Below are 21,036 nucleotides of genomic sequence, written 5' to 3'. Positions count from 1 at the left end.
TTGGGGGTGGGACGCTCAGTCCTCTTCACCTTCCACTCCATCGGAGAGCTGTTGTTCTGCCATCGGAGCAAAGTCAAGATGAAGTTCTACCACGATCTTTGTCACCTCCCTGGACGAGCATGTTGGGGGTGGGAAGCTGCATCTTGGTGCTCTCCAATGTCAGTAGGGTGGATTAGATATGTCATGTAGGTAGTTACTATGTCTGTATGGGGGTTGGGGTGGGATAGAGAGGCCATCTTGGTGTGTTAATATCTCTGTCTGTGGAGAGCATGTTGGGGGTGGGATGAGAGAGCCATGTGTGTGTTGTATGTGTGTGTGTGAGAGACAGTGGGAGAGAGAGAGCCATCTTGGTGTGTTAGCAGCATGTGGGGGTGGGATGAAGTGCTTTTGTATTTGTGTTGATGACAATGGGATGGAGAGAGCCATCCTACTTATCCAACCCAGGTTGTCTCTATCCCAGAGACCTGGCACCTGGAGCAACTCTGTCCTGTTTTGAGAGATCCAGCATAACAGGGACCAGCAGGGGACGCCACTGGTCATCCAGTCCCCAGGATCTCTTCCGAACGTGGTGGAGGGGGGAAGGACTGGTGTTGCTGAGAGGAGGCCCTGGCCCAGGTCCAGACAGACTCAGACAGGAGGAAGAAGAATGGAGGTGACTTTGGGAGAGACAGTGGTGTAATCTAGTCCTCTAAAAACAAGGGGTTTTATGGCTCTCCAATGTCAAATTGAATTGATGACCATATTCAACTGATGACCATATTCAATTGATGACCATATTCAACTGATGACCATATTCAACTGATGACCATATTCAATTGATCACCATATTCAACTGATGACCATATTCAATTGATGACTATATTCAATTGATGACCATATTCAATCCCAGATGACTATATTCAACTGATGACCATATAACAGGGACTGATGACCATCATCCTCCCCAGGATCTCTTCCGAACAGGGGGGAATGACTGGGGAGAGGATATTCAATTGATGACCATATTCAAATGGATGACCATATTCAATTGATGACTATATTCAATTGATGACCATATTCAATTGATGACTATATTCAACTGATGACCATATTCAACTGATGACCATATTCAATTGATGACCATATTCAATTGATGACCATATTCAATTGATGACTATATTCAATTGATGACCATATTCAATTGATGACTATATTCAATTGATGACCATATTCAATTGATGACTATATTCAACTGATGACCATATTCAACTGATGACCATATTCAATTGATGACCATATTCAATTGATGACCATATTCAATTGATGACCATATTCAATTGATGACCATATTCAACTGATGACCATATTCAACTGATGACCAAATTCAATTGATGACCATATTCAACTGATGACCATATTCAATTGATGACCATATTCAACTGATGACCAAATTCAATTGATGACCATATTCAACTGATGACCATATTCAATTGATCACCATATTCAACTGATGACCATATTTATTTGATTTGGATTAACTCAGTGAATATCTCGATCAGATTGAGGGATTTTAATGGGTGTAACGTCTCTGGTGAGTGATATGTGTTGCTCTCACTTAACCTTGATAACCCAGTGTTGGAGAGAAAGGTAAGCTGATATAACATTATCTAGACATGGGCGTATCCCAGAACATGTATGTCTTTTCATCTGCCGAGTCTTTCTCATCTGTAGTTATGTTACCACGTTTACCCAGAATCCCTGGTGACTCCGCAGTCCAGATCCAGACACACCCTGCACCCAGCCAAGGTCAACGGGATCAGTCTCACTGATGACCTGGAGCCCAGACCTCCAGTGGAGACCAACACTGACAGGTACTGTCGGACTCACTGCTAACCCCAGTTATCGTCGGACTCACTGCTAACCCCTGCTATTGTCGGTCTCACTGTTAACCCCAGCTATTGTCGGCTAACACTGCTAACCCCTGCTATTGTCGGCTAACATTGCTAACCCCAGCTATTGTCGGCCTCACTGCTAACCCCAGCTATTGTCGGCCTCACTGCTAACCCCAGCTATTGTCGGCCTCACTGCTAACCCCAGCTATTGTCGGCCTCACTGCTAACCCCAGCTATTGTCGGCCTCACTTCTAACCCCAGCTATTGTCGGCCTCACTGTTAACCCCAGCTATTGTCGGCTTCACTGTTAATCCCAGCTATTGTCGGCTTCACTGTTAACCCCAGCTATTGTCGGCTAACACTGCTAACCCCAGCTATTGTCGGCTTCACTGTTAACCCCAGCTATTGTCGGCTAACACTGTTAACCCGAGCTATTGTCGGCCTCACTGCTAACCCCAGCTATTGTTGGCTAACACTGTTAACCCCAGCTATTGTCGGCTAACAGTGTTAACCCCAGCTATTGTCGGCCTCGCTGCTAACCCCAACTATTGTTGGCCTCACTGCTAACCCTGGCTATTGTCGGCTAACACTGTTAACCCCAGCTATTGTCGGCTAACACTGTTAACCCCAGCTATTGTCGACCTCGCTGCTAACCCCAACTATTGTCGGCCTCACTGCTAACCCTAGCTATTGTCGGCTAACACTGTTAACCCAGCTATTGTCGGCTAACACTGTTAACCCCAGCTATTGTCGGCCTCGCTGCTAACCCCAACTATTGTTGGCCTCACTGCTAACCCTAGCTATTGTCGGCTAACACTGTTAACCCCAGCTATTGTCGGCCTAACACTGTTAACCCCAGCTATTGTCGGCCTCGCTGCTAACCCCAACTATTGTTGGCCTCACTGCTAACCCCGGCTATTGTCGGCTAACACTGTTAACCCCAGCTATTCTCGGCCTCACTGCTAACCCCAGCTATTGTCGGCCTCACTGCTAACCCCAGCTATTGTCGCCTCACTGCTAACCCCAGCTATTGTCGGTCTCACTGTTAACCCCAGCTATTGTCGGCTAACACTGTTAACCCCAGCTATTGTCGGCCTCATTGCTAACCCCAGCTATTGTCGGTCTTACTGCTAACCCCAACTATTGTCGGTCTCACTGCAAACACTATTGTCGGTCTCACTTAACCCCAGCTATTGTCGGCAAACACTGTTAATCCCAGCTATTGTCGGCAAACACTGTTAACCCCAGCTATTGTCGGCTAACACTGTTAACCCCAGCTATTGTCGGCTAACACTGCTAACCCCAGCTATTGTCGGCTAACACTGTTAACCCCAGCTATTGTCGGCTAACACTACTAACCCCAGCTATTGTCGGCTAACACTGTTAACCCCAGCTATTGTCGGCTAACACTGTTAACCTCATCTCCTACTGACCAGGCTGCATGGCACCATATCCCATATGTTAAGTAGTGCACTACTTCATAGGGCTTTGATCAAAAGTAGTGCACTACTTCATAGGGCTTTGATCAAAGGTAGTGCACTACTTCATAGAGCTTTGATCAAAGGTAGTGCACTACATAAGGAATAGGGTGCCATTTGGGACATTGGGGCGGCAGGGTAGCCTAGTGGTTAGAGTGTTGGACTTGTAACCGGAAGGTTGCAAGTTACAACCCCCAAGCTGACAAGGTACAAATCTGTCGTTCTGACCCCTGAACAGGCAGCTAACCCACTGTTCCTAGGCCGCCATTGAAAATAAGAATTTGTTCTTAACTGACTTGCCTAGTTAAATAAAGGTTAAAAAAAAATAATAATTGTCACATACTGCCACAGGATAGTGAGTGAAGCTTGACCCTGGTAGGTCTCACCTTTACACCTGTTAATCTAGGACAGAGACACAAGACCTCTCTAACCCTGTTAATCCAGGACTGTAACACAAGACCCCACTCCCAGCCTACAGCAGATTGCATAATTTAACAGAAAACCAGTTTGGAAACCAGTGTTTTAATCATCACTTCTAAGAGCTATCCTTATGTTTTACCCAAATAAGTTAAATTCAGTGAGTAGCCTTGACTAAGACCTGTAGACTTGCATTAGCTCTCTGACCCAGTAATAAGTTAAATTCAGTGGCTAAGACCTGAAGACCCAATACCTAGGCTATGTCCCAATTATCTCTCCTTCCTCCCAAAGTGTGTACTTGTTCACTTCCCTTCACTGATTTGAAAGGAAATGACTGGTATAAGAAATATGGTGGAAACTCCCAGTAGCCCCATGCCTCCAATTCAATGCTTTTAGATTTATGGGAAGTAGTGAACAAGTTTTTATTATATTATTGGAACACACCCTTGGGCAATCTGCATGAGTTTAGGAGAGGGTACTTGTGTTACTGTCCTGTCCGGGGGTAGTGGCTCCATGAATGATGCAGCTCTCCCTGTGTGGGACAGTTCCTCACCTGTCACCACCTGATCATTCAGACAGTGTGCCCTGAGGTTTAGCCTGCCCTGCACCCCCCACAGCGGTCCCGTGGCCCTGGACTCTGAAACTAGACCCCTCTGGACGTTCCTCCGTCCATACAGACACTGTCTGCGTCCCCAATGATACCCTATTGGAAGCCTTCAATTATCACTTGGCTCCGGCTGTGCAGGAGAAAGTGACGCGGTGGTGTGTGTGTGTATTTGTGATGTGGTGTGTGTTCGTTTGGTCAAACGAAGTGCACTATGGGAATAGGGTGCCATTTGGGGTACATAACCAGGTGTATTTTGGTCTCCCAGGACTGTGGTTGAATAGCCCCTGGTCTGAAAGATAACCCAGGACTGCGATTGTATTTGCATTTATTATGGATCTCCACTACTCTTCCTGGGGTCCAGCAAAATTAAGGCAGCTATAGCCCCTGATCTGAAAGATAACCTCGGACTGTGGTTGAATAGCCCCTGATCTGAAAGATAACCTCGGACTGTGGTTGAATAGCCCCTGATCTGAAAGATAACCCAGGACTGTGGTTGAATAGCTCCTGATCTGAAAGATAACCCAGGACTGTGGTTGAATAGCTCCTGATCTGAAAGATAACCCAGGACTGTGGTTGAATAGCCCCTGAGCTGAAAGATAACCCAGGACTGTGGTTGAATAGCTCCTGATCTGAAAGATAACCCAGGACTGTGGTTGAATAGCTCCTGAGCTGAAAGATAACCTACGACTGTGGTTGAATAGCCCCTGAGCTGAAAGATAACCCAGGACTGTGGTTGAATAGCTACCCTGATCTGAAAGATAACCCAGGACTGTGGTTGAATAGCTCCTGAGCTGAAAGATAACCCAGGACTGTGGTTGAATAGCTTCCCTGATCTGAAAGATATCTGTTTCTGTATCTGCTATCTGTTTCCAACCTGCTGTATATAACATCACCTATCCTTCCCTATAGGAGGTGTTACCTGTGTATATAACATCCTGTAGGTCCACAGTGTCTATCCTACCATGGAGGGTTACCGCTGCTCCCTGAAGGAGGGGTATATAACATCAATCCTTCCCTATAGGGGGACTGTGTATATCATCATCCTTCCCTGGACATGCCCTGTGTCAACCACAACAGGGCTGGACAGGTGTGTGTGTGTGTGTGCCGGACACTTCCCTGCTGTGTTTTGTATCCTTCCCTATAGGGTGTGTATGAGGGGTATCAATCAATCAATCAATCAACAGGACTGTGTGTTGTATATAACATCACCTATAGGAGGTGTTACCTGTGTATATAACATCACCTATCCTTCCCTATAGGAGTTGTGTTACCTGTGTATATAACATCACCTATCCTTCCCTATAGGAGTTGTGTTACCTGTGTATATGACATCACCTATCCTTCCCTATAGGAGGTGTTACCTGTATATATAACATCACCTATCCTTCCCTATAGGAGGTGTTACCTGTGTATATAACATCACCTATCCTTCCCTATAGGAGGTGTTACCTGTGTATATAACATCACCTATCCTTCCCTATAGGAGGTGTTACCTGTATATATAACATCACCTATCCTTCCCTATAGGAGTTGTGTTACCTGTGTATATAACATCACCTATCCTTCCCTATAGGAGGTGTTACCTGTGTATATAACATCACCTATCCTTCCCAATAGGAGTTGTGAGTTGTGTTACCTGTGTATATAACATCACCTATCCTTCCCAATAGGAGTTGTGAGTTGTGTTACCTGTGTATATAACATCACCTATCCTTCCCTATAGGAGGTGTTACCTGTGTATATAACATCACCTATCCTTCCCTATAGGAGTTGTGTTACCTGTGTATATAACATCACCTATCCTTCCCTATAGGAGGTGTTACCTGTGTATATAACATCACCTATCCTTCCCTATAGGAGGTGTTACCTGTGTATATAACATCACCTATCCTTCCCTATAGGAGGTGTTACCTGTGTGTATAACATCACCTATCCTTCCCTATAGGAGGTGTTATATAACATCACCTATCCTTCCCTATGAGTTGTGTTACCTGTGTATATAACATCACCTATCCTTCCCAATAGGAGGTGTTACCTGTGTATATAACATCACCTATCCTTCCCTATAGGAGGTGTTACCTGTGTATATAACATCACCTATCCTTCCCTATAGGAGTTGTGTTACCTGTGTATATAACATCACCTATCCTTCCCTATAGGAGGTGTTACCTGTGTATATAACATCACCTATCCTTCCCTATAGGAGGTGTTACCTGTGTATATAACATCACCTATCCTTCCCTATAGGAGGTGTTACCTGTGTATATAACATCACCTATCCTTCCCTATAGGAGGTGTGTTACCTGTGTATATAACATCACCTATCCTTCCCTATAGGAGTTGTGTTACCTGTGTATATAACATCACCTATCCTTCCCTATAGGAGGTGTTACCTGTATATATAACATCACCTATCCTTCCCTATAGGAGTTGTGTTACCTGTGTATATAACATCACCTATCCTTCCCTATAGGAGGTGTTACCTGTGTATATAACATCACCTATCCTTCCCTATAGGAGGTGTTACCTGTGTATATAACATCACCTATCCTTCCCTATAGGAGTTGTGTTACCTGTGTATATAACATCACCTATCCTTCCCAATAGGAGTTGTGTTACCTGTGTATATAACATCACCTATCCTTCCCTATAGGAGGTGTTACCTGTGTGTATAACATCACCTATCCTTCCCTATAGGAGTTGTGTTACCTGTGTATATGACATCACCTATCCTTCTCTATAGGAGGTGTTACCTGTGTATATAACATCACCTATCCTTCCCAATAGGAGTGTGTATATAACATCACCTATCCTTCCCTATAGGAGTTGTGTTACCTGTGTATATAACATCACCTATCCTTCCCTATAGGAGGTGTTACCTGTGTATATAACATCACCTATCCTTCCCTATAGGAGTTGTGTTACCTGTGCATGCAGCGGGCCCAGCGTAACATCCCCCACTACCTGGCAGAGGAGAGGCTGACGGAACAGCAGGAGGAGGAGAGGGTGTTACAGTTCAACGAGCAGCGCAGAGACCAGTACTGCCTACAGAGGGAGCAGGTGAGGCCAACACCACTCTGATGATGAGATGAGGAACAGATGTTCCCGGTTGTCTTTTACTCTTTGTCTTGGAGTGATGAATAGACAGAATACTACTAGACTGAAAGCCAGGGGGAGAGTCTGTCGTAGTACTTCTGTTTTAGTGCTGGAGTCACATTAAACTCAGTAGTCAGATTAAACTCAGTAGTCAGATTAAACTCAGTAGTCAGATTAAACCCAGTAGTTCCTTTCAACTCGGTAGTCAGATTAAACTCGGTAGTCAGATTAAACTCAGTAGTTACATTCAACTCGGTAGTCAGATTAAACTCGGTAGTCATATTAAACTCGGTAGTCAGATTAAACTCAGTAGTCAGATTAAACTCAGTAGTCAGATTAAACCCAGTAGCCAGATTAAACTCAGTAGTTCCATTCAACTCGGTAGTCAGATTAAACTCGGTAGTCAGATTAAACTCAGTAGTTACATTCAACTCGGTAGTCAGATTAAACTCGGTAGTCAGATTAAACTCAGTAGTTACATTCAACTCGGTAGTCAGATTAAACTCGGTAGTCAGATTAAACTCAGGTAGTTACATTCAACTCGGTAGTCAGATTAAACTCGGTAGTCAGATTAAACTCAGTAGTCAGATTAAACTCAGTAGTCAGATTAAACTCAGTTACATTAAACACAGTAGTCAGATTAAACTCGGTAGTCAGATTAAACTCAGTAGTCAGATTAAACTCAGTTACATTAAACACAGTAGTCAGATTAAACTCGGTAGTCAGATTAAACTCGGTAGTCAGATTAAACTCGGTAGTCAGATTAAACTCAGTAGTCAGATTAAACTCAGTTACATTAAACACAGTAGTCAGATTAAACTCGGTAGTCAGATTAAACTCGGTAGTCAGATTAAACTCAGTAGTCAGATTAAACTCAGTAGTTACATTAAACTCAGTAGTCAGATTAAACTCGGTAGTCAGATTAAACTCGGTAGTCAGATTAAACTCAGTAGTCAGATTAAACTCAGTAGTCAGATTAAACACAGTAGTCAGATTAAACTCAGTAGCCAGATTAAACTCAGTAGTGAGGTGACACTGAGCCCGTGTGTATTTGTGGTGTGGTGGTATGTGTGTGTATTTGTGATGTGGTGGGGGGTGTGTGTGTATTTATGATGTGGTGGGGTGTGTGTGTATTTGTGATGTGGTGGTGTGTGTGTGTGTATTTGTGATGTGGTGTGTGCGGGGGTGTGTGTATTTGTGATGTGGTGTGGGTGTGTGTCTGTGTTTGTGATGTGGTGTGTATTTGTGATGTGGTGTGTGTGTGTGTATTTGTGATGTGGTGTGTGTGTGTATTTGTTGTGGTGGTGTGTGTGTGTGTATTTGTGTTGTGGTGGTGTGTGTGTGTATTTGTGATGTGGTGGGTGTGTGTCTGTGTATTTGTGATGTGGTGGGGTGTGTGTGTGTGTGTGTGTGTTATTTGTGTTGTGGTGGTGTGTGTGTGTGTATTTGTGATGTGGTGTGTGTGTGTATTTGTTGTGGTGGTGTGTGTGTGTGTGTATTTGTGTTGTGGTGTTGTGTGTGTGTATTTGTGATGTGGTGGTGTGTGTGTGTATTTGTGTTGTGGTGGTGTGTGTGTATTTGTGATGTGGTGGTGTGTGTGTATTTGTGATGTGGTGGTGTGTGTGTATTTGTGTTGTGGTGGTGTGTGTGTGTATTTGTGTTGTGGTGGTGTGTGTGTGTATTTGTGATGTGGTGGTGTGTGTGTGGGGGTGTGTGTGGGGGTGTGTGTATTGGTGATGTGGTGTGTGGGTGTGTGTATTTGTGATGTGGTGGGGTGTGTGTGTATTTGTGATGTGGTGGGGTGTGTGTGTGTGTGTGTCTATTTGTGTTGTGGGGGTGTGTGTGTGTATTTGTGATGGGGTGGGGTGTGTGTGTGTATTTGTGATGTGGTGTGTGTGTGTATTTGTGATGTGGTGTGTGTGTGTGTATTTGTGTTGTGGTGGTGTGGTGTGTGTGTGTGTATTTGTGTTGTGGTGGTGTGTGTGTGTGTGTGTATTTGTGTTGTGGTGGTGTGTGTGTGTGTGTGTATTTGTGTCGTGGTGGTGTGTATTTGTGTCGTGGTGGTGTGTGTGTGTGTGTATTTGTGTCGTGGTGGTGTGTGTGTGTGTATTTGTGTTGTGGTGGTGTGTGTGTGTATATATTTGTGATGTGGTGTGTGTGTATTTATGGTGTGTGTGTGTATTTGTGTTGTGGTGTGTGTGTGTGTGTGTATTTGTGATGTGGTGTGTGTGTGTGTGTGTGTATTTGTGATGTGTGGTGTGTGTGTGTATTTGTGATGTGGTGTGTGTGTGTGTGTATTTGTGATGTGGTGGTGTGTGTGTGTGTATTTGTGATGTGGTGGTGTGTGTGTATTTGTGATGTGGTGTATGTATTTGTGATGTGTGTGTGTGTGTGTGTGTATTTGTGATGTGGTGGTGTGTGTGTATTTGTGATGTGGTGTATGTATTTGTGATGTGTTGTGTGTGTGTGTGTATTTGTGGTGTGTGTATATTTGTGGTGTGTGTGTATTTGTGATGTGGTGTGTGTGTATTTGTGGTGTGTGTGTGTGTGTGTATTTGTGGTGTGTGTGTGTGTATTTGTGATGTGTGTGTGTGTGTGTGTGTGTATTTGTGATGTGGTGTGTGTGTGTATTTGTGGTGTGTGTGTGTGTGTGTATTTGTGGTGTGTGTGTGTGTGTGTGTATTTGTGATGTGGTGTGTGTGTGTGTGTATATGTGATGTGGTGTGTGTGTATTTGTGATGTGGTGTGTGTGTGTGTGTGTGTGTGTGTGTGTGTGTGTGTGTGTGTGTGTGTGTGTGTGTGTGTGTTAGGCAGACCGTCTGGAGATACGTGAGAACAACCAGAAGGTGGCAGCGTTCAACCTGGCCGTGTCTGAAGCCATGAAGGAGAAGAAGGTTGCTCGCTCCTCCCACTTCCATGTGAGCCCTGGCCTTGTCCAATCAGCACACTGATCTTCAGGGGTTTTAAATGTTCTCGAGTTCAAATGGTCCACGGCTTTTCAGTTGCTGCATTTAGCATGCATTGGTCTATGCACAGTTACTATTGCAACACTTAGCCAATGGTCTAAACTGATCAATGAATGATGTGGTGATGATATTGAACCCCCCCCTCTCCCCCCACAGGGTTCGTACATCTTCAAGGGCCGTCCCCTCACCCCTCCCAGGGTCCATAAGCAGCGCGGCTACATGCGGGATCTGCGGGCCCAGGCGGAGTGGAGGAAAGGCCAGGTCAGCCAGACTCAGCAGGACCAGGAGCTCATCGACCTGCTACAACAGGTCCAGCTGGCACAGGAGTAGGTGATGCATCTGGGTCCCAAATGGCACAACCATTCCCTATGTAGTGCACTACTTAGTTTTGACCAGGGCTCTTCAGTGCACTATTAAGGGAGTAGGGTACCACGTCAAAATGTTTGTCTAAGAGGAAGTGCCCCTGCTGCCATGAACCCATGTCAACAGGCCTGTGGTCTCCACTGTACATACAGAATGCTGTGGTCATTGTACAGTCTGTTGCTCAGTTTCAACAGTGTGTGAATAGCTATTGTGTGTCTCAGAATCGCCTTGCAAAAGTCCCAGCAGCTCCACCTGAGACAGAAGAACACTAGCTGCTACAAGAAAGCCCTGGATACACAGGTAAGAGTCTGTCCTACCATATATTATATAGCATACTTACCAGACCCTACCTACCAGACCATACCTACCTGGCCAGACCTACCAGACCAGACCATACCTTCCAAACCAGACCTACCAGACCAGACCTACCAGACCAGACCATACCTGCCATACCTACCAGGCCATACCTACCTGGCCAGACCTACCAGACCATACCTACCAGGCCAGACCTACCAGACCCTGCCTACCAGGCCATACCTACCAGAACATACCTACCAGGCCGTACATATCTGCTCCAGATTTACCAGACCATACCTACCAGACCATACCGACCAGACCAGACCTACCAGACCCTACCAGACCAGACCTACCATACCTACCAGGCCATACCTACCAGACCAGACCTACCAGACCAGACCTACCAGGCAATACCTACCAGACCATACCTACCAGACCATACCTTACAGGCCATACCTACCAGACCAGACCTACCAGACCATACCTACCAGACCTACCATACCTACCAGACCAGACCTACCAGACCATACCTACCAGACCATACCTACCAGGCCAGACCTACCAGACCAGACCTACCACACCAGACCTACCAGACCAGACCTACCAGGCCATACCTACCAGAACAGACCTACCAGGCAAGACCTACCAGGCCAGACCTACCAGGCCAGACCTACCAGACCATACCTACCAGACCATACCTACCAGACCACACCTACCAGACCAGACCTACCAGACCAGACCATGCCTACCAGACCACACCTACCAGACCAGACCTACCAGACCAGACCATGCCTACCAGACCATACCTACCAGACCATACCTACAAGATTAGACCTACAAGACCAGACCAGACCTACCAGACCCTACCTACAGTGCCTTGCGAAAGTATTCGGCCCCCTTGAACTTTGCGACCTTTTGCCACATTTCAGGCTTCAAACATAAAGATGTAAAACTTTATTTTTTTGTGAAGAATCAACAACAAGTGGGACACAATCATGAAATGGAACGACATTTATTGGATATTTCAAACTTTTTTAACAAACCAAAAACTGAAAAATTGGGCGTGCAAAATTATTCAGCCCCTTTACTTTCAGTGCAGCAAACTCTCTCCAGAAGTTCAGTGAGGATCTCTGAATGATCCAATGTTGACCTAAATGACTAATGATGATAAATACAATCCACCTGTGTGTAATCAAGTCTCCGTATAAATGCACCTGCACTGTGATAGTCTCAGAGGTCCGTTAAAAGCTCAGAGAGCATCATGAAAAACAAGGAACACACCAGGCAGGTCCGAGATACTGTTGTGAAGAAGTTTAAAGCCGGATTTGGATACAAAAAGATTTCCCAAGCTTTAAACATCCCAAGGAGCACTGTGCAAGCGATAATATTGAAATGGAAGGAGTATCAGACCACTGCAAATCTACCAAGACCTGGCCGTCTCTCTAAACTTTCAGCTCATACAAGGAGAAGACTGATCAGAGATGCAGACAAGAGGCCTATGATCACTCTGGATGAACTGCAGAGATCTACAGCTGAGGTGGGAGACTCTGTCCATAGGACAACAATCAGTCGTATATTGCACAAATCTGGCCTTTATGGAAGAGTGGCAAGAAGAAAGCCATTTCTTAAAGATATCCATAAAATGTGTCGTTTAAAGTTTGCCACAAGCCACCTGGGAGACACACCAAACATGTGGAAGAAGGTGCTCTGGTCAGATGAAACCAAAATTGAACTTTTTGGCAACAATGCAAAACGTTATGTTTGGCGTAAAAGCAACACAGCTCATCACCCTGAACACACCATTTCCACTGTCAAACATGGTGGTGGCAGTATCATGGTTTGGGCCTGCTTTTCTTCAGCAGGGACAGGGAAGATGGTTCAAATTGATGGGAAGATGGATGGAGCCAAATACAGGACCATTCTGGAAGAAAACCTGATGGAGTCTGCAAAAGACCTGAGACTGGGACGGAGATTTGTCTTCCAACAAGACAATGATCCAAAACATAAAGCAAAATCTACAATGGAATGGTTCAAAAATAAACATATCCAGGTGTTAGAATGGCCAAGTCAAAGTCCAGACCTGAATCCAATCGAGAATCTGTGGAAAGAACTGAAAACTGCTGTTCACAAATGCTCTCCATCCAACCTCACTGAGCTCGAGCTGTTTTGCAAGGAGGAATGGGAGAAAATTTCAGTCTCTCGATGTGCAAAACTGATAGAGACATACCCCAAGCGACTTACAGCTGTAATCACAGCAAAAGGTGGCGCTACAAAGTATCAACTTAAGGGGGCTGAATAATTTTGCACGCCCAATTTTTCAGTTTTTGATTTGTTAAAAAAGTTTGAAATATCCAATAAATGTCGTTCCACTTCATGATTGTGTCCCACTTGTTGTTGATTCTTCACAAAAAAATACAGTTTTATATCTTTATGTTTGAAGCCTGAAATGTGGCAAAAAGTCGCAAAGTTCAAGGGGGCCGAATACTTTGGCAAGGCACTGTACCAGACCAGATCTACCAGACCCTACCTACCAGACCAGACCAGACCCACCAGACCATACCTACCAGACCCTACCTACCAGACCCTACCTACCATACCTACCAGCCCCTTCCTACCAGGCCAGACCTACCAGGCCAGACCTACCAGACCATACCTACCAGACCCTACCTACAGGCCAGACCTACCCGACCAGACCTACCAGACCAGACCATATCTACCATACCAGACCTACCAAAGACATGCCTCCCACCATGTGTTACACAAGTGCATGTTGAAGTGGAGGGATATTTATTATGTTGATAAAAAGGCTGTGGATTGAATAGCTGAACTCCCAGGTGTGCTGCACAGGTTATGGCTGAGCAAGGCAGAGGGGACCACTACAGATTGATGTTTACCCGACCACCTGTCTTGTTGTACAGGTGGAAACAGAGAAGGGCAAGCAGAAGGCCAAGGGAGATAGGAGAGTGATGTTCCCGCCCATCCAGGGACAGACAGCACCAGGAGACCACTCAGAGCAGGCAGGAAACATAATATAGACAAGTCTCCACGGAGACGAGAGGATAGGGGGAGACAGAGAAGGGCAAGCAGAAGGCCAAGGGAGATAGGAGAGTGATGTTCCCGCCCATCCAGGGACAGACAGCACCAGGAAACCACTCAGAGCAGGCAGGAAACATAATATAGACAAGTCTCCACGGAGACGAGAGGATAGGGGGAGACAGATGGAGAGGTTTACGATAAAGAAGGGATAGAGAGGGAAGGAAAGAGGAAGGAGAAATGGGGAGGAAGAGGAGGAACAATTCATGGTAAAGAAGGACAGTTGAACCAGACTTGAAGTACTTAAAGAAGGACAGTTGAACCAGACTTGAAGTACTTAAAGAAGGACAGTTGAACCAGACTTGAAGTACTTAAAGAAGGACAGTTGAACCAGACTTGAAGTACTTAAAGAAGGACAGTTGAACCAGACTTGAAGTACTTAAAGAAGGACAGTTGAGGAAGGAAATGCAGTAGATGAGGGAATTGAACAGTAGTCCAGCTCCTCTGTGATGTCTATGTCTAGTCCAGGTTGAACAGTAGTCCAGCTCCTCTGTGGTGTCTATGTCTAGTCCAGGTTGAACAGTAGTCCAGCTCCTCTCTGGTGTCTATGTCTAGTCCAGGTTGAACAGTAGTCCAGCTCCTCTGTGGTGTCTATGTCTAGTCCAGGTTAAACAGTAGTCTACTCCTCTGTGGTGTCTATGTCTAGTCCAGGTTGAACAGTAGTCTACTCCTCTGTGGTGTCTATGTCTAGTCCAGGTTGAACAGTAGTCCAGCTCCTCTCTGGTGTCTACGTCTAGTCCAGGTTGAACAGTAGTCTAGCTCCTCTCTGGTGTCTACGTCTAGTCCAGGTTGAACAGTAGTCCAGCTCCTCTGTGGTGTCTATGTCTAGTCCAGGTTGAACAGTAGGCCAGCTCCTCTGTGGTGTCTATGTCTAGTCCAGGTTGAACAGTAGGCCAGCTCCTCTGTGGTGTCTATGTCTAGTCCAGGTTGAACAGTAGTCTACTCCTCTGTGGTGTCTATGTCTAGTCCAGGTTGAACAGTAGTCCAGCTCCTCTGTGGTGTCTATGTCTAGTCCAGGTTGAACAGTAGTCCAGCTCCTCTCTGGTGTCTATGTCTAGTCCAGGTTGAACAGTAGTCTAGCTCCTCTGTGGTGTCTATGTCTAGTCCAGGTTGAACAGTAGTCCAGCTCCTCTGTGGTGTCTATGTCTAGTCCAGGTTGAACAGTAGTCCAGCTCCTCTCTGGTGTCTATGTCTAGTCCAGGTTGAACAGTAGTCTACTCCTCTGTGGTGTCTATGTCTAGTCCAGGTTGAACAGTAGTCCAGCTCCTCTGTGGTGTCTATGTCTAGTCCAGGTTGAACAGTAGTCTACTCCTCTGTGGTGTCTATGTCTAGTCCAGGTTGAACAGTAGTCTACTCCTCTCTGGTGTCTATGTCTAGTCCAGGTTGAACAGTAGTCCAGCTCCTCTGTGGTGTCTATGTCTAGTCCAGGTTGAACAGTAGGCCAGCTCCTCTGTGGTGTCTATGAGTCCAGGTTGAACAGTAGTCCAGCTCCTCTGTGGTGTCTATGTCTAGTCCAGGTTGAACAGTAGTCTACTCCTCTGTGGTGTCTATGTCTAGTCCAGGTTGAACAGTAGTCCAGCTCCTCTGTGGTGTCTATGTCTAGTCCAGGTTGAACAGTAGTCCAGCTCCTCTGTGGTGTCTATGTCTAGTCCAGGTTGAACAGTAGTCCAGCTCCTCTGTGGTGTCTATGTCTAGTCCAGGTTGAACAGTAGTCCAGCTCCTCTGTGGTGTCTATGTCTAGTCCAGGTTGAACAGTAGTCCAGCTCCTCTGTGGTGTCTATGTCTAGTCCAGGTTGAACAGTAGTCCAGCTCCTCTGTGGTGTCTATGTCTAGTCCAGGTTGAACAGTAGTCCAGCTCCTCTGTGGTGTCTATGTCTAGTCCAGGTTGAACAGTAGTCCAGCTCCTCTGTGGTGTCTATGTAGTCCAGGTTGAACAGTAGTCCAGCGCCTCTGTGGTGTCTATGTCTAGTCCAGGTTGAACAGTAGTCCAGCTCCTCTGTGGTGTCTATGTCTAGTCCAGGTTGAACAGTAGTCCAGCTCCTCTGTGGTGTCTATGTCTAGTCCAGGTTGAACAGTAGTCCAGCTCCTCTGTGGTGTCTATGTCTAGTCCAGGTTGAACAGTAGGCCAGCTCCTCTGTGGTGTCTATGTCTATTCCAGGTTGAACAGTAGTCCAGCTCCTCTGTGGTGTCTGTCTAGTCCAGGTTGAACAGTAGTCCAGCTCCTCTGTGGTGTCTGTCTAGTCCAGGTTGAACAGTAGTCCAGCTCCTCTGTGGTGTCTATGTCTGGTCCAGGTTGAACAGTAGGCCAGCTCCTCTCTGGTGTCTATGTCTAGTCCAGGTTGAACAGTAGTCCAGCTCCTCTGTGGTGTCTATGTCTAGTCCAGGTTGAACAGTAGTCTACTCCTCTGTGGTGTCTATGTCTAGTCCAGGTTGAACAGTAGTCCAGCTCCTCTGTGGTGTCTATGTCTAGTCCAGGTTGAACAGTAGTCCAGCTCCTCTGTGGTGTCTATGTCTAGTCCAGGTTGAACAGTAGGCCAGCTCCTCTGTGGTGTCTATGTCTATTCCAGGTTGAACAGTAGTCCAGCTCCTCTGTGGTGTCTGTCTAGTCCAGGTTGAACAGTAGTCCAGCTCCTCTGTGGTGTCTGTCTAGTCCAGGTTGAACAGTAGTCCAGCTCCTCTGTGGTGTCTATGTCTGGTCCAGGTTGAACAGTAGGCCAGCTCCTCTCTGGTGTCTATGTCTAGTCCAGGTTGAACAGTAGTCCAGCTCCTCTGTGGTGTCTATGTCTAGTCCAGGTTGAACAGTAGTCTACTCCTCTGTGGTGTCTATGTCTAGTCCAGGTTGAACAGTAGTCCAGCTCCTCTGTGGTGTCTATGTCTAGTCCAGGTTGAACAGTAGGCCAGCTCCTCTGTGGTGTCTACGTCTAGTCCAGGTTGAACAGTAGTCTAGCTCCTCTGTGGTGTCTATGTCTAGTCCAGGTTGAACAGTAGTCTAGCTCCTCTGTGGTGTCTATGTCTAGTCCAGGTTGAACAGTAGTCCAGCTCCTCTGTGGTGTCTATGTCTAGTCCAGGTTGAACAGTAGGCCAGCTCCTCTGTGGTGTCTATGTTTAGTCCAGGTTGAGTAGAAAACAATCTCAGCACACTGGTGATCTTCATGCTCTGCCAACCAAATGGCTCTTCTTTAACCGAGAACAGGAAGTCATAGTTGAGAGATTCCAGTACTTATAGATGACAGATGAGTTTCCAGTAGTTGTGAGCTCCTCTGTGATTGTAATCTTCACCCAGGTTGAGTAGAAAAATAATTAGAGGATCTTGATGCTCCACAAATCTAATGGATGTTATTTAATTACCGTATCTACCAGGTGGAATACCAGGGCTCGGGCCTCCCAGCGCGCCTGCCCGACTCGGACGGCCCTGTGTTTGGCCAGCTGGACTGTACCCCTGCTGGGCTGTCCGAGCAGAGGCAGCGGGCGGAGAAGGTCTACCAGGAACAGCTGACCACGGCTAATAACAAGAGAAAAGAGCTGCTCCTTAACCGCAGCACCAAACAGAAGAACGAGAGAGAGATGCTCAGCAGGAACAGGAAGGAGTGAGTGGAAGGGGAAGGCAGGGGGAGAGGTGGGGGAAAGGGAGCGAGAGGGAGTCATGGAGAGACGGGGGAGTGGGGAGGGTGAAATTCTCCACTTGAAATTCAGAAAGTGAGTGAATAAAATGAGAATGCAGAAAAAAATGGTATATGGAAAGGTTCAAGGTTAAAGGCCATTTTATATGAGATGTCTTGTCTATATGTTCTGTTTCTATATTTTCCTCTCACACTCTCTCTCCTGGCAGACTGATAAACGACCACATCAACCGCTTTGAGAAGCTGCGTGACCTGCGGGCCTCGTTGGAGGACACCTGGAGACGCAGCGCCGACCTGAAACGCCACCGAGACAGAGAGGAGAAGGAATTCATCAAGTAATATACTCAAATCACAACCTGGACTGGCCCTAACCCTTCTATGTTTACAGATCTGTAGGATGGAAACAATATGATGGAAGCTTTCCCACTGCACTGTTTATACCTATCCAGACCCTTCAGATCTACCACTTTACTGTTTATACCTATCCAGACCCTTCAGATCTACCACTACACTGTTTATACCTATCCAGACCCTTCAGATCTACCACTACACTGTTTATACCTATCCAGACCCTTCAGATCTACCACAACACTGTTTATACACACCCTTCAGACATGCTAGCATCGGGGGTTAGGGTCAAGAAGGAGAAAAGGGATTTGGGACCGGCTGATTGAGTCGATCACTGTCATGATAGTTGACGTCTGCTATCTATACCATCACATTCTGACGTTGATCTCTGATGTCTATGACAGGTCTGGGAGCAGTCTGCTGATTGATTGACCACATTCTGACGTTGATCTCTGATCTCTATGTCAGGTCTGGGAGCAGTCTGCTGATTGATTTGACCACATTCTGACGTTGATCTCTGATGTCTATGACAGGTCTGGGAGCAGTCTTCTGATTGACCAGTGTGAGCAGTACCGCCGCTGTTACCAGTGCAAGAGGAAGACAGAGAACTGTGGAGAGACAAACATCTGGAAAGAGTCTCACTACATCCCTGGCTCTCGCCTCATGGTGTAGACCGCTGAAACCTGGTCTCAGAGCAAACGTAGCCATGCCACTCCATTTAGTATGATATGTTACTTTACATTAGATTACATTACATTGGCTTACCAACGTAATAGCGGTCGTACAATATAATACGAATTGTAGGACGTATCCTACGTCTTGATCGCACCAGTATCGTTTAGTATGATGTATCACACTCAACTGCTTTAGTATGATATATCACACTCAACTGCTTCAGTATGATATATCACACTCAACTGCTTCAGTATGATATATCACACTCAACTGCTTCAGTATGATATATCACACTCGACTGCTTTAGTATGATGTATCACACTCAACTGCTTCAGTATGATATATCACACTCAACTGCTTTAGTATGATATATCACACTCAACTGCTTCAGTATGATATATCACACTCTACTGTTTTAGTTTGATATATCACACTCAACTGCGTTAGTTTGATATCACACTCGACTGCTTCAGTATGATATATCACACTCGACTGCTTTAGTATGATATATCACACTCAACTGCTTCAGTATGATATATCACACTCAACTGCTTTAGTATGATATATCACACTCAACTGCTTCAGTATGATATATCACACTCAACTGCTTTAGTATGATATATCACACTCAACTGCTTTAGTATGATATATCACACTCAACTGCTTTAGTATGATATATCACACACTCTTTAGTTTGATATACTGTTTTAGTTTGATATATCACACTCAACTGCTTTAGTTTGATATATCACACTCGACTGCTTCAGTATGATATATCACACTCGACTGCTTTAGTATGATATATCACACTCTACTGTTTTAGTTTGATATATCACACTCAACTGCGTTAGTTTGATATCACGCTCTACTGTTTTAGTATGATATATCACACTCGACTGCTTTAGTTTGATATATCACACTCAACTGCTTTAGTTTGATATATCACACTCAACTGCTTTAGTTTGATATATCACACTCTACTGTTTTAGTTTGATATATCACACTCAACTGCTTTAGTTTGATATATCACACTCAACTGCTTTAGTTTGATATATCACACTCAACTGCTATAGTTTGATATATCACACTCAACTGCTTTAGTTTGATATATCACACTCAACTGCTTTAGTTTGATATATCACGCTCTACTGTTTTAGTGTGATATATCACACTCAACTGCTTTAGTATGATATATCACACTCAACTGCGTTAGTTTGATATATCACACTCAACTGTTTACGATACAATATATCACACTCAACTGCTTTAATTTGATATATCACACTCAACTGCTTTAGTTTGATATATCACACTCAACTGTTTTAGTATGATTAGGTTAGGATATAGATTAAAGGGTTAGGGGAAGGGTGAGCTAGCATGCTAAGTAGTTGCAAAGTACCTAAAAAGTAGTAAGTAGCTACAAAGCTGCTAAAATGCTAATGCAGTCTGTGATTAGATTGAAATATGTATTCTTTGGCTTGCTAAACGTTTGCTCTGCCTTAAGTAACCTACTGTCATACCAACGTAACATATCATACTCATTTGAGTGTCCCTGGATTTACATATGCCAAAAAGGAGATGTTCTATTGGAGTGGCACGGATTTTAGTAAAATATAAAATATGTTCTGAGACCAGTCTGGTCATGATGTGTAACCGCAACAGAGCTGGGGTCAATTCCATTTCAATTCCAGTCAATTCCCTTTCAATTCCCTTTCAATTCCATTTAAATTCCAGTCAATTCCATTTCAATTCCAGTCAATTCCATTTCAATTCCATTTCAATTCCAGTCAATTCCATTTCAATTCCAGTCAATTCCATTTCAATTCCAGTCAATTCCATTTCAATTCCATTTCAATTCCAGTCAATTTCGGGAAATGTAAATAAAATTCCAATTTGCCTCATTGAAAAGCATCGAAGATAATTGGAGTTGGAATTTCAGTGTACTTCCTGGATTGACTGGAATTGAACTAGAATTGACTCCAACCCTGAACAATCCTCAGAAGACTACAAACCTTAGACTTAATCCTATAAATAAACACCAGTCTGCGTAGGACAATTCTTGAATATGTTTGTGCTTGTTGGCTAATTGAGTGTGTGTGTGTTAATTATCGTGGTGTGTACAACACCTGTAGCCTTCATGAGTGTTTGTTTCTGCACTTCTGTCATTTTTCACCCAGATCGTGTGTGTGTGTGTGTGTTTTGTCA

General features: G+C 45.0%; 1 protein-coding gene across 1 annotated transcript in view; it reads left to right on the top strand.

The window, feature by feature from the left end:
* LOC135535212 (coiled-coil domain-containing protein 81-like) overlaps window positions 1-19,043 on the top strand; it is a 30,965-nt gene extending 11,922 nt beyond the window's left edge. Inside the window, 14 exon segments of the mRNA XM_064961911.1 lie at window positions 1-121; window positions 1,613-1,626; window positions 1,711-1,850; window positions 5,315-5,342; window positions 5,395-5,460; window positions 7,287-7,433; window positions 10,280-10,387; window positions 10,592-10,761; window positions 11,020-11,098; window positions 13,821-13,847; window positions 14,183-14,257; window positions 17,549-17,775; window positions 18,018-18,143; window positions 18,690-19,043. Coding sequence (XP_064817983.1) covers window positions 1-121; window positions 1,613-1,626; window positions 1,711-1,850; window positions 5,315-5,342; window positions 5,395-5,460; window positions 7,287-7,433; window positions 10,280-10,387; window positions 10,592-10,761; window positions 11,020-11,098; window positions 13,821-13,847; window positions 14,183-14,257; window positions 17,549-17,775; window positions 18,018-18,143; window positions 18,690-18,828 — 1,467 coding nt within the window. The 3' untranslated portion in view covers window positions 18,829-19,043.
* The last annotated feature ends 1,993 nt before the right edge of the window (window positions 19,044-21,036 follow it).

The sequence above is a fragment of the Oncorhynchus masou genome, unplaced genomic scaffold (assembly GCF_036934945.1).
Source record: "Oncorhynchus masou masou isolate Uvic2021 unplaced genomic scaffold, UVic_Omas_1.1 unplaced_scaffold_461, whole genome shotgun sequence".
Classification (NCBI taxonomy): domain Eukaryota; kingdom Metazoa; phylum Chordata; class Actinopteri; order Salmoniformes; family Salmonidae; genus Oncorhynchus; species Oncorhynchus masou.
The sequence above is the reverse complement of the archived record's forward strand: the minus strand, read 5'-3'. Positions and strand labels throughout refer to the sequence as shown.